The 14617-nt window shown below is 41.2% G+C and overlaps 1 protein-coding gene across 1 annotated transcript; it reads right to left on the reverse strand.

Moving 5' to 3' along the window:
- Window positions 1-11295: 11295 nt before the first annotated feature.
- On the reverse strand, window positions 11296-14365 carry LOC103411546 (disease resistance protein RPM1-like). The gene has a single exon (XM_070805403.1). The coding sequence runs from the start codon at window positions 14318-14320 to the stop codon at window positions 11456-11458; it is 2865 nt and encodes a 954-aa protein (XP_070661504.1). The 5' UTR covers window positions 14321-14365; the 3' UTR covers window positions 11296-11455.
- Between the last annotated feature and the right edge of the window lie 252 nt (window positions 14366-14617).

Here is a 14617-nt window from a genome sequence, read left to right on the forward strand (position 1 = left end):
CTCACCTAAGCACTATATAAATCCTTGGATCTCTTCTTCAACATCAACACAGCAGTAGCATATGTCTGCATCCATTGTTTCAGGTGCTTTGCCCTTATTCTTGAAGTTTGGGGCCTTGGAAGCGAGGTTATGGCGCTTATGGGCTCGATTTCCTCCCTTAAGTGGGCCTTGGGTCTGTTGACCTTGATGGGGTGGCTTCTGGCCGCCCCTGCCACGCCTATGTTGTCGTTTTGGGCATTGGTTCGTGCTATAGTGTGCTTCAGGCACAACAGTCGCCCCAATAGGTCGAGCTTGATGATTTTTCATCAACAGCTGATTCTACTTTTCAGCGAGAAGTAAAACAGAGATCAAATTCGAAAACTTAGTGAACTTTTGAGTCCTATATTGTTGCTACATGACAATATTAGTAGCAGAGAAGTTCAAATAGGTCTTCTCCAGGAGATCCTCTTCAGTCAAGTTCTCGTTACAAAACTTAAGAAGTGATTGGATTCGACAAACTTCAGAATTATTCATTCACAAACTTGAAGTCTTGGAAGTGCATATGTTGCCAGTCATGTCTTGCTTCATGCAAGAAGATGTCTTTTTGGTGATCAAAACGATCAGCCAAAGCGACTCAAAGTGCTCGTGGATCTTCCTCAGCAAGGTACTCGATTTGCAGTGCGTCGTGAATGTGTCTACAGATGAAAATCATGACAGTGGCTTTCTCAACTTCGCCAACCAAGTTGTCTATCTCATCTTTAATGGCGGGATGCAAATTCTTTGCGGTGAGGTGGAGCTTCACATCTTGGACCTACTTGAGGTAGTTCCTTCCAAAGACCTCTAAAGCTGTGAAGTCGAGTTTGTTCAAATTCGACATGTTCTTATCACAAAATAAATGGACAAGATGTGATTAGTGTAATGGAGAAAAAATCAATCCATATGTATTGGTTTAAATTTTCATGAAAAAAACTTTGGCTTTTCATGGGTGATGTTTTTAAAGAAAACTTCAGGTTTTCATACAAGACATGTTTCTAGAAACTTCAGGTTTCAAAATAATTATGAACTTCAGGTATATATGTTCCTGCAGACAAACACAAATATATATAGAAAAAATCAACCCAAATTGTCTAAAAAAAACAATTAAAATCAAAGGCCCAAAATAATGGGCCAAAGCCCACTAGTGGGCTTATCAAATTTAGTACTGTGATCCAGGCCCACAAATTGGGCATGGGCAAGGTTGGGCTCAGGCCTAGTATGCAGGCAGGTCCAACATCATAAATAAGTGGGCTGCACACGCAAGCCCAAAAATAGAGGCCCATAAAGGGCACTGATCTGGTGTGGTGCATACACGAATGCAACAGCGTGTGGGCTGGGATCCAGTACGGCATAGACACACACACACTAGCAGAGGCTGTGTTTGTGTGTGACGCAGTGCATAGGAGAAACGACAGGAGCCCAGAAGGCTCAACTGGTTCTCGGGTTGGGTTATCACCAAAGCCCAAAGGGCAGGTGATGTCGGTCAAGGCTCAGCGTAAGCATGCCCAATAAAAAGGGTGTTGTCGATATGGACCAAAAGGAATCTGAGGCCCGTTAAGGGTCGAGTTGGATCTTCAGGCCACCCTAACGGCGCTGGGTGTGGGTATCCCCCAGAGATAGTCAATGGCACCGCTTTATGTGGTGTTCCATGGTTTATGCAAGCCTTGGTTCATCAGAGAACCAAGATTGGAGGACAAAGGTTGAACCTCAACTTCATGGGTGTGAGAACTGAAGGGATTCGAGTGAATCCTACAAAAAAATCACAAAATTCTTCTGGAATTTCAAGGTCGTTGGTGAAAACGATGAGTTTCGTCCAAATCACACGACTGTTGCGTAACATCCCACATCGCCCAAAGGAGTGGATCATCTAAGCCTTATATGTATATTCTCATCTCTACCTAGCACAAGGCCTTTTGGGAGCTCAATGGCTTCGGGTTCCATCGGAACTCCAAAGTTAAACAAGTACGTGCGAGAGCAATCCCATGATGGGTGACCCATTAGGAAGTTCTTGTGCGATTTCCTAGCAACAAAACCATGAGGGCATGGTCAAGGCCCAAAGTGGACAATATCGTGCTACGGCGGAGTCGAGCCCAGGATGTGGTGGGGGCCCAGGCCGAAATGTGATAATTTGGTATTTCAACCACTCTATTGTTCGATGCGAGTATGCTGACGAGGACGTCAGGCCCCTAATGGGGTGGATTGTAACATCCCACATCACCCAAGGAAGTGGATCCTCTAAGCCTTATATGTATATTCCCATCTCTACCTAGCATGAGGCCTTTTGGGAGCTCACTAGCTTTGGGTTCCATCAGAACTCCAAAGTTAAGCTAGTACGCGCGAGAGCAATCCTATGATGGGTGACCCACTGGGAAGTTCTTGTGTGATTTCCCATAAACAAAACCGTGAGGGTGTGGCCGGGGCCCAAAGCGAACAATATCATGTTATAGTGGAGTCGAGCCCACGATGTGGTGAGGGCCCAGGTCGAGATGTGACATGTTGGTTGTGTTTTCGTCAGAAAAGTCGACGATGAGGACTTTGGCTTCGAGCCGAGGGTTTGGTGGGGACGATGGTGCCTAAAACACACAGTTTGGTTATGGGCTTGCAGCCTTGTAATTTGTGGTTAAGCTGGGCTCACCAAACTGACACAGGCTGCTCGTCTGGTGCTGGCGACTTGCACGACGGCATGGCATGGAGCTAGCGATGTTAGGGTTTTACAAAACCCTTTTTTTTTAATTTTTTTTTCAAATTAATTCAACATATAATTTAATGCATGATGTAACAATCCAACTCAGATTTTACGGAATGGAAGGGTATTTTGGTAAATTCATTTGGGTTATGGGATATTTGTTTAAACTATTGTTTTTGGGTCTTATTAGGTGTGCCAATAGGGGTCCACTTACTTTTAGGTTGTCATCTGGCCCACTATCCTTCCTCATCTTCCTTCCCATCAGTCTCATTCTCCCTCTCACTTTATCTATCTTCCATCTCTCTACACTCTCCTTATCTCTCCCGAACTACACACACAAACAGCACCACCACCCACACCACCCCACCATCTCTGGTAAGCCCTTGAACCATACCCTCAGATGACCACCATCTTATCTTCCATATCTCCCTTTCTCTTTCTAGTTATGGTAACACAGTGAATGTGCTTGGACTTCCCGGCAAGCTCCACCGACTTCGACCAAGGTAAGCTTCAAGGTCCTTCCCTTTTCCCCTCATTTTGTTAAAATGACAGACTTCTGAGCTTGGTTGTGGGTTGTACACATATTTTAATGCAAAAACCAACTCGGGGAAACCTTCCCCAATTTTTCGACTAAGACCAAAGGTTTGCAGGTGTTTTTCGACAATCTTTCGGCCACAGCTGGCCACGAGGAAGGTATGGTTTGATTCCTTACTTCACGGGCTTCATTTTGGTATATTATATGGTGACTTTTAGTTGAGATTTAAGCTCCGTCGGAGCTCGGGAAATTCGAGTCAAAGTCTGGCCTTCATATTCGATAGGGTCTGGTGACTCGCAAATGTAACAAGCAGACCAGCCCCCAGGTAACCCAACCCAAACCCTTTTGAACCCAAACCCCAACCCAGGCCTTTGGGACATGGAACCGACCCTTTTGGCAAACCTAAACCCATAAACCCATTACCCAAAAACCCAAGTAGAACCGACCTAAACCCAAGAGAGAACTGGCCCAACCCATTTGACCCAAATGAATTGGGCCAACCCACTAACCGTTGACCCGACCCAAACCGACGTTAACCTGACCGTTGACCCGACCCAAACCGACGTTAACCCGACCGTTGACCCGTTGACTTTGACCATTGACTTTTGGGTTGACTTTTTATAGTTTTGTCCAAGACCCCTCTTAGGCTAATTTCGACGTCCTAAATCCGTTGATGACATCAGTTTTCTAAAATTCAATTGTTATGATAGAGTTTTATTAATTTGACCCTTTATGTGTGCTTAGGTGCATTTATTGTGGCATTTCCATCTTCGCTAGTTTGCGTGGCTCTTCGGCAGCAAAGTATCTGTGAGTGGACCCCTTCCAAAATGCATGATTTTACTATTAGAAATGCATACACGAAAAGCATGATTTAATGGCTATATTTTATGAAACGTTTATGAGTAAATTGGATTTACACTTTATGATATATTGTGCTTTACCAACTTTACGTTCTTTGTGGTATATATGATTGATGACTATATACCTACTTACAAACATGGTTTTACTATATGACGTTTTAGTTACTGAGCTCCAATTTGAGGTATATATATGTATATATATGAGAAATTTAAGTTAATGTTTTTATGTAATTACTTAGTGGTTATTCATACGATCTGCCTACGGGCGAATGATACTTCTATATATGCCTTTGGGTGGGTGTTGTAGGAGCCTACGGGCGATTGATACTTATATGCCTTTGGGTGGGTGTTGTATGAGCCTACAAGCGATTGATATTTATATATGGCTTCGGCTGGCTGTAGGTTGGTGGCTTCAGCCAGGAGATATATTATTGGCTATGGCCGGGCGTTTGGTTGGTGTCTGCGAGCGTATGTTCTGCCTACGGGCGTATGATCTACCTACGAGCGAATGACCTGCCTACGGGCACGTGATGTAGAACCTTCGGATGAATGAAGAAGTGTTCTATATGCCTTCGGGCAAATGAAATATTATATATATGTATATGTCTTATATATATACCACTACTAAGCACACTATATATGATATATGTTTTATGAAAGGTTTTATGGCATGCGAGGGTTTTCGGAAAAACCTATTATTTATTTTGCTATATGAGTTTTCTAAACCTGGGGGTTAGTACGTTAAAGATTAACTGTTTTCGTATTATTTATATATATCAACTTGGTCCACTCATGCATTGGCATCTTCGAGTCCACTCGGTGTATGACCCATTCCTTTGTTCATTCAATTTTATATTATTTATTTTTAGTGTACTAGATTAGTTATATGCTCTGAACACGTTCCTTAAATGCATATTCATTATAATTAAATTGCTATTATTTTATTCATATTCATTGTTCTCATGCATGTTAGTACGGCTTCGTCACTTTCGGGTGTCGGCCAACACGTGCCTACCCTGGTGTTTGGAAAATATCAGGGTCGGGCGTGTCAATTTGGTATCAGAGCATACTTAGGATATTATATTACTGTAGTAGTGAGTCAGTCATGATGTCATTTGGATGTCATGACTTTCGAATTTGGTGTCATTCGGCGTAGTTGTGCGAACCTTTCTCTGTTTGATTTGTCACCTTCTGGTTGAAATACAAGGATTTGTGTCGGGATTGTACCTCATCGGTGACAAAATGGGTTGTTGGACGACTTTCAACATCAAATCGATACTCTGCAACATGCGTTTCCTAGAAATTGTGGGCATAATCAGTTTTGCATTGAAGTGATGTGAATTAGAAATCTCAGTTAGAGGAAGTCTGGTTAAGACCAGCTGTAGATCCGAAATGGTGGTGCCATTCTGCAACATGTGTTCCCTAGGAATTACAGGCAGGGTCGTGTTTACTTAGGAGTGTGGTTAAATGGAAAATTCTAACTGGTTTGAGTTTGGAGACCTAAAACGATGATGTCACTCTACGACATGTGTTCCTTAGGAATGGCGGGCAAGGTCATACCTATATGAAAATTGCTCAAAACATTCGAAGTGCATGTTGGAGGAAACGAGTAGCACTAGTTGTTGCGAAGTTTGGTAAGTGATAGTTGGTGGGATCAAATCAATGTCCTTGGACTCGGTCCTACTAAGGAAATCGTATGGATCCTTAGAACAATTTTTGGTGATTGTTCTATCGATAACCTTATTGCTTACTCCAACCACGAAGTCAGTTTCACTAAATATCGATTGTCAGTTGTACGTCAAATTCTTCGAACGTTGTTTTTATCTAAAGTATATACTTTTCTTGGGAGTTTCTTTGGTAGCAGAAGTTATTCTTACCAAATCCAAGGTTGTGATAGTTGGAAATCGAGAATCTTCTCGAGTGTCGTGAATTACGAAATATCATTAGTCTTGTCGATTTCTATCAACAGTTGCCAACGATTCTTCAACCATAACCCAAACTCTCATCTACAGCTAGGGAATAAATCAGTTTTGTTCGAGATGTCATCTCACCCTTACCATTGTTCATATACTCCTCGACAACACCAATAAATTTCGAATCTGTCGGTGATGTTTTACTGAATGTGTCATTGTGCACTGAGGCAGCGTATTGGGCGACGCTTTTACTTTTCGACAGTTGGGACCAGCTGATAAGAACCGTCCTATTTTCAACCTGGAGCCTACAATTATAGTCTTGACTTGAAAAATCTAAGGACACCATCACCATGGTGAAACGCATAAGATCTTTATCAACCTCGCAAAACTTCTTAGTTAGATTCTCAATCGAAATGAGCTAAGTCTCTGGCGACGGTGGTTGATAGAGTATATAAATGTCTATGACTACACCATCATGTACCAACCCGATTGTGTAAGCGTAGTTGTTGGATACCTCAGTAGAAAGACACACCAATAACCAAATATTCTTCAATCAGTTATATTTCCCCTTGTACGGAATTCTTGGATATTTTGTGACATGACTATGGATCATCAGGAAACCGAGATAGCTAATTTTAGGTTCGACCATTTTGATTTGTTACTACCCAATCAAGCTAGGTACTTGTATGAACTCAAGCATCAGAGTTGTATATTCAAATCCAGATATCTTGTACTCTAGATTTAATGGACTTGTTTTGACCCTCAAATCCTAGAGTGTTCGCTTAGCCTTCTCAACGTAGTTTCTTGCTCAATCAGTGAGGAATTCACGATATATCGACTCGGTGAATGCGTGCGCCCAATTTCATATCGATGCTAGCAGGAATATTTGGAACATAACCTTCTCACGAGCCTACCAGATTATCAAGAAGAGTTTCATGTGGCCTTGAGGTTTGAGCAGCCTTTTAGTAAGGGATTGGTGAAGGTAGTAGTACGGGTGGTCAGCGGATTGCATCACCAATCATGAATAGTCACCTTATATTATCTGGCTACAATTCATAAGCATAATATCGTACTTTAGTAGTTCTTTCCCAATGATATATATATATATATGTTCATTTGCTCAAATATTTTAAAGGTATCTTCCACCCAACCCTAACACACCTCTTATAGGCATCTACTGAGATTAAATTCCATCTCGGGTTCCAAGTCTGGTAATTGTGAGCCAGTTTCTGTGAATGGTTTGAAGCAGCAGTCGTTATTCGAAGGAAGTAGTCTGGATGATTATTCTTCTAATATAGGTTTCAAATCTTGTACTTCTCGGCTATGAGAGCGATGATCGCGGTTAGTCACGAAACACATGTTTACGATATGTGTTCGCCTCTACACATCTTTCGATTACATCACTCCAAGACCTTGTTGTTCGGATGCGCATTTCACTTCTAAGTTTGTGAAGTTTTTGTGAATGCCTCGAGTACTAAGTTGTTTGTCATGTACTATATTTTTATTTGCAGATTGTTAGACAGTCTTGAACGAACTATCTAGATCTTGAATGATGTGTTGCGTTCTTTCGATTATGGTTGCTGAATGATTAGATTTTACACCGATTTCTTTTGGAGTAGTTACGATGATAGTTTTATTCTCAGTTTATGTATGGCACTATTTGATACTTGGTATGATAGATTCTATCGACAACACTGGTTCGACAGTGGAGTTCTGCAAATTGGTTTTCGGATGTTTGATTTTATAATTTGAGAAACTGAGTGCTTGTATTGTTGTTTGACTTGGGATTGGACAAATTGGTATGTTTGCATCCTTAGGAAATTACTACTTGCTTATCGAGACAACAATGTGTTGCCGATATCTCAGGCGGCCGACTGTAATATCGATGGCATATTCGTTAGGTTTGTTAAGCAAGTGGACAAGTAGACCCATCTACGATAGTTGTTACTGTTTAGTTATTGTTGAGGCTCGACCCAAAGACGCACACCTGTTCTCGAAATATGTGACGTTTTGAATGCTTGGGCAGGACCCACTTCCATTTTCGGTTTTGATTTTCAGTACGAGTATTTTGTTTTACCTTATATTAGTTATAAATACTATCTTTTTGACGTTACAAATGTTTGGTTGAGTCGTTTCCACTTTCAATTTTAAGTCTAGTACTAGTTTTTTACCTCTATGTTAGTACTTATCCTTTTTGACGCTATCTTACTACGTACATATTTCTGACCATACGTTATTATACAATTTTGACTTTATATCTTTATAAAGTATGCTTTTACTTTTATATTGATGGGGGATGAAAGTAGGAGCTTGGAGGCATGAAAGAGGATCTGGCAAACCACTCGCGACGATGTGGCATATTCTATTTAATGCAACCACTCTGACTTGATTTCTTCTTTATACATATCTTTCTTCTTCCTATTTTCGAGTATTTCAACGTAGCAAGTTATTTCAAATTTCGGGATGAAATTTTCCTAACGAGGATAGATTGTAACAAGTCAGCCCAGATTTTTACGGAACGGAAGGGTATTTTGGCAAATTCATTTGGGTTATGTGATATTTGTTTAAAATATTGTTTTTGGGTCTTATTAGGTGTGCCAAGGGGGGCCCACTTACTTTTAGGTTGTCCCCCGACCCACTATCATTCCTCTTCTTCCCTCCCGTGAGTCTCACTTTCCCTCTCACTTCATTTTTTTCCCTCATCTCTACATTCTCCCCATCCCTCCCAAACTACACACACAGACGGCACCACCACCCCACCATCTCTAGCGAGCCCTTGAACCACACCTTCAGATCACCATCATCTTTTCTTCCATATCTCCCTTTCTCCTTCTAGTTATGGTAGCACAGTGACTGTGCTTGGACTTTTTGGCGAGCTCCGTCGATTTTGACCAAGGTAAGCTTCAAGGTCCTTTCCTTTTCCCCTCATTTTGTTAAAATGGCAGACTTCTAAGCTTAGTTGTGGCTTGTACACGTATTTTTACACAGAAACCAACTCGATGAGACTCTCCCCAGTTTTTCTGACGAAGACCGAAGGTTTGCAGGCATCTTCCGACCATCTTCCAACCACGGTTGGCCACGAGGAAGGTATGGTTAGATTCCTTGCTTCGCAGGCTTCATTTCGGTATATTATATGGTGAATTTTAGTTAAGATTTGAGCTCCATTTAAACTAGGGAAAATCCAGCCAAAATCTAGCCTTCTTTTTCAATAGGGTCCAGTGACCTGCGAGTGTAATGGGCCAGACCTGACCCGAGGTAACCCAACCCAACCTAGGCCTTTGGGCCATAGAACCGGCCCTTTTGGCAAACCCAAACCCATAAACCCATTACCCAAAAACCCAAGTAAAACCAGCCCAAACCCAAGAGAGAACAGACCCAACCCATTTGACCCAAATGAATCGAGCAAACCCGCTAACCATTGACCAGACCATTGACCCGGTCTGACCCGTTGACTTTTTTGAGTTTTGTCCGAGACCCCTCCTAGGCTAATTTCGACATCCTGAATCCGTTTATGACGTCCGTTTTTTGAAATTCAATTGTTATGATAGAGTTTTATTAATTGGACCCTCTATGTGTGCTTAGGTGTATTTATTGTGGTGTTTCCGTCTTCGCTAGTTTACGTGGCTCTTCGGCAGCGAAGTATCTATAAGTGGACCCCTTCCAAAATGTATGATTTTACTGTTAGAAATGCATACACGAAAAGCATGATTTAATAGCTACGTTTTATGAAACGTTTATGAGTAAATTGGATTTACAATTTATGATATATTATGCTTTATCAACTTTACGTTCTTTGTGGTATATATGATTGATGACTATATACCTACTTACAAACATGGTTTTACTATATGACATTTTAGTTACTAAGCTCTGATTTGAGAGAAAGAGAGAGAGAGAGAGAGAGAGAGAGAGAGAGAGAGAGATATATATATATATATATATGAAATTTAAGTTAATGTTTTTGTGTACTTACTTAATGGTTATTCATACAATCTGCCTACCGGTGAATGATACTGCCTACAAGCAAATGATGCTTCTATATATGCCTTTGGGTGGGTGTTGTAGGAGCCTACAGGCAATTGATATTTATCTACCTTCGGGTGGGTGCTGTAGGAGCCTACAGGCGATTGATATTTATATATGGCTTCGGCCGGGCGTAAGTTGGTGGCTTCGGCCAGGAGATACATTATTGGCTACGGCCGGGCATTTGGTTGGTGCCTACGGGCTTATCTTCTGCCTACAGGCATATGATCTGCCTACGGGCGAATGACCTACCTACGGGCGCATGATGTAGAACCTTCTAATGAATGAAGAAGTGTTCTATATGCCTTCGGGTGAATGAAATATTATATATAGTATATGCCTTATATAAATACCACTACTAAACACACTATATATGATATATGTTACCACTACTAAACACACTATATATGATAGATGTTTTATGAAAGGTTTTATGGCATGCTAGGGTTTTCGGAAAAATCTATTATTTATTATGCTATACGAGTTTTCTAAACATGGGGTCTAGTATGTTAAAGATTAACTGTTTTCGTATTATTTATATATATCAACTTGGTCCACTCATGTTTTGTTTTGCGACCCCTCAATACTTAGAATCGAAGCGTACAATCTCGTCATGAAGGCACTCCCCCATTGGCATCTTCGAGTTCTCTCAATGTAGGACCCATTCCCTTGTTCATTCAATTTTATATTATTTCTTTTTAGTGTACTAGATTAGTTATATGCTCTGAACACGTTCCTTAAATACATATTCATTATAATTAAATTGCTATTATTTTATTTATATTCATTGTTCTCATACATGTTTGTATGGTTTCGTCACCTTCGGGTATCAGCCAACACGTGTCTACCCTGGTGTTTGCAGAATATCAGGGTCGGGCGTGTCACATGAGAAGATATATGATGCAATTCTTGGCAATATCAATTCACATAATTCAACAATTATGGATCTAATGTATACACAAATTATGTAGAATCTAAAATTCGAAAAACGTAAAGTTGGGTCATGCATTATAGTGACTAGTATGTGAGACGTTGGATATGTGTGAGAAGGGCTTTATACGTGTTCATGGTATAGAAAGAACTTTTCCAGCCTCTCATAACATAGTAGAAGTTGTCATTGACATCTTCTAAACCAATTTGAAACCATTTGTGTCTTTTGGTTCTAAAGTTCCTCTATTTCTCGTACTTTGAAACCTAACTCTTGTTCTCTCTTGGAATCCCTTTCGAAATTCCAAATTCTGGTTGCTTGTTCTACATCTTGAGTAATCCAAGACATCAACATATATAATATATACATGAATATCAAACTGAACAAGATTATTTACAAGAGTATTTGCAACTATCTACAAGAGTATTTACAGTAATTTGCAATGTATGGAGCATCTCCTTAATAATATCATACTGATCAAGTGCAGTGAAAACATTACTTCCATCGGCTTTCAAGTTCGTGGCTCTTGATGAGAGAAGTGATTTGAGGAAAGTTTTCTCCTTCATTAAAACCCTCTAAAGTGTAGACCTCCCACCCAGACTCCCTCAAGTAGGTGAAATAAACTTCCGGGATATGCGCAACCTTCCAATAATCATTGCCTTGTTCATGTGGACTCAGTGTCTTGATTAACGTTTCCGGCATATCAAAGAATTCAAGCACCTTCAGCTTGTTCAGGTGTTCAATCCCGGATGGCACCTTCTCTAACGATTTACAGCGCTGGATACTTAGCTTTTCAATGAACGGCATTGCTCCCTCCTGCACCTCTATACATCTAAGCTCATCAAATTTATCAATGCCTAAATGTTTGAGCTTCTTATATCCACCAGCTCCGAAACACAATGTGTCTCCTTCAAACACCTGAGATAATTCGAGATGTACTAGGTTGGGCAGATGCTGAATGAATACAAGTGGATTGTCCTTTAACCTACTCCATTTCAGATATAACCTGACAAGGCTGTGCAGAGAAGGTATCCAGTGAGGCAATGTCTCCAAACGTCCTCGCAAGTATAGGCGCTGAAGCAGTAGAGGAGGAGAAGAAATGTGCTGCAGATCAATGATCTCATCCTCTTCTACAGAAGTTATGGACAACGCGCAAAGTTTGGTCAGCTTGTCAATGGATAAACAAAGAGCTTTTCCGTCTTGTTTCCTCAAATGTACAATTCCTAACCGTCTCAGCTGAATTAGTTTCCCCAGCTCCCTTAATATGGCACCTCCATCTTGGTTTGCCTCGATGAAACAAAGCTTTTGAAGGCAAGTTAAAGCCCCTATTTTTGCAAGCACCTTAAAGCCATATTTGGAGTGGCCATATTTTGAGTGAAAATCTCCGTAAGGTACAAATTCATAACGATATACTAAAAGATGACGCAGATGTTGAAGCTTCAGAATTTCAACTGGGAGCTCAGTGACCAGAGAATGCTTCAGATCCAAAGTCTCCAAGTTCTGAAGCTTCCCTATAAATTTTGGAATGGTTTTCACCCTGGTACCTTTCAAGCTTAGATACTTCAAGAAGAAAAGGTTGACTGCTTCAACTGGAAAAACATTGAGAGGTGCGCTTTGCAAATCCAACACACTAAGAAGCCTAAAACCTCCAGGAAAAATTGTTTGCAGTAGTGGCTTCTCAGTAACTCCGAACATAAACAGAGAACGTAGTTGAGAAGCGGACCTGTTTTTCTGTATGTATTGCAAAGAGGTATGCATTGACAGGCGTCGGACTTTATCAGGCCATGGCATGTTTTGCTCTTTAGCTATTGTGGCAAAGTTCTGATCTCTTATCTTGGAGGTGATAATCTCACGGAGAAGATCATGAACACGAAAGCTTTTGACCCTTCCATCGGTTGTTGTCTCTGCTACTTGAATCATGCTTCTATTCAACAGTTCATTGAGGTAGTCCTCTGCAACATCTTCTAGTGTTTTGCCTTGTGTTTCTTCGATAAAACCCTCTGCCATCCATAACCGAACAAGTCTCATATGCTCGATTAGATGATCCTCGGGAAAGATGCTCAGGTACAAGAAGCAAGACTTGAGATAGTAAGGTAAGTCATTAAAGCTGAGTGAAAGTACTTTTTTCAAGTCCTTGAGTTTGTCATTGCCCTCCATTTCAGCACCAAGGCTATGGCCAACCATATCCCACTCGTCAATCCTGCGCTTGTCTTTGGTAGCCAAAACACCGCTGACTGCCACAATGGCAAGGGGCAGCCCCTCACACTTTCTTAAGATAGACTTACCGATTTCCTCTAAATAAGGAGGGCATGAGTTCCCCTGGAATGTCTTCTTGCATAAAAGCTCCCATGACTCCAACTGCGGCAAGGGCTCCAAATTAAAGACTCTACCTCCAGATTCTTTGCTGGTTGTCGAGGCTACATCAGCTTTTCGAGTAGTTAGTATGACTCGACTGCCACAAGTATTGTTAGGCAAGGCATACTTCAGAGAGGCCCATCCGTCCCTGTCCCACACATCGTCGAGAACAATTAGATACCTCCTTTTCTGCAGGAAGGCCTTGATCATTGTTTTCAATTGATTGTTGTTCATATTGTTTGTTCCTTGCGGAACTGGCCTTCGGATGGCTTTGTGGAGTTGTTGAATCATGTCTTTGAGGAGTTCCCTGAGTCTCAAAGACTGGGTAACTGTGACCCAAGCGCTTACTTTGAAATGCTTCTTCACTTCCGCTGCATCATAGACTTGCTTCGCCAAGGTTGTCTTCCCCAGTCCTCCCATGCCAGCCACAGAAACTACTTGTCGTCCAGAACCACCGCTAACAAGCCACCCTACCATCTGCTTTATAGGCTTGACAATGCCAACTATATCAGTTTTCTCTAGTAGTAGAGCATCACCACGATGGTCCCCCCACATTTGATCTGCAGTTGAAGAGCCTGAACCTTGTTCAGCCATTTTAAACTTGTGACTGAGCCTCCTATGAACCTCCGAGATGTTTCTGATTCTCGAGTTGATGCCTTGTAACTCAGCAGCAATTCGGTATTGAGATTTCATGTTCTTAATACAACACGAAAACTTATGGATGGAGCTGTATAACCCCTTCCCATGATCATGTGCCTGGAGAAGTGTAAATTCGTCCAGAACATCTTCGCTATCATGAGCAATGTCTCTTACTTGCTTCACCCATACTTTGACTTCCTCATCGCTCTCTTCAAAAGCATCAGCAACCCTCAGAAACGCAGTCAAGCGCTCCAGTTCCCCTCTCAGATACACGATTTCTTCCCTAAACCCTCCCAAAAGTTGCAGATCATTTTCGAAAAATGGTGCAACCTTGTCGAGCAGAAACTTTACTGCACTCTCTGCCATCGACTCTCTCTTTACTGTTTCAATTATCCTTTTTTCCTCACCTGATTCTCTATTCCAAATTGTATGGAGTTATATAAGTGAGGGGCAACATATAAATATTCAAAAAAAATTCAGATGCCTTTTAGTGCAAGTAACAGAACTGAACAAGCAACAGCGACTGGATTTTGAATTGTTTGTGACAAAGCAATCGGATTTTAGTAATTTTTCTTTGTAGTAATTTATTTGTCCATGAAATTTCCTAGAAAATGACTCAAATTTAAAAAATCCAATTATTGACTTGTGAGAAATGCCCAGGAA

This window comes from Malus domestica, chromosome 09 (assembly GCF_042453785.1).
Source record: "Malus domestica chromosome 09, GDT2T_hap1".
Lineage (NCBI taxonomy): Eukaryota > Viridiplantae > Streptophyta > Magnoliopsida > Rosales > Rosaceae > Malus > Malus domestica.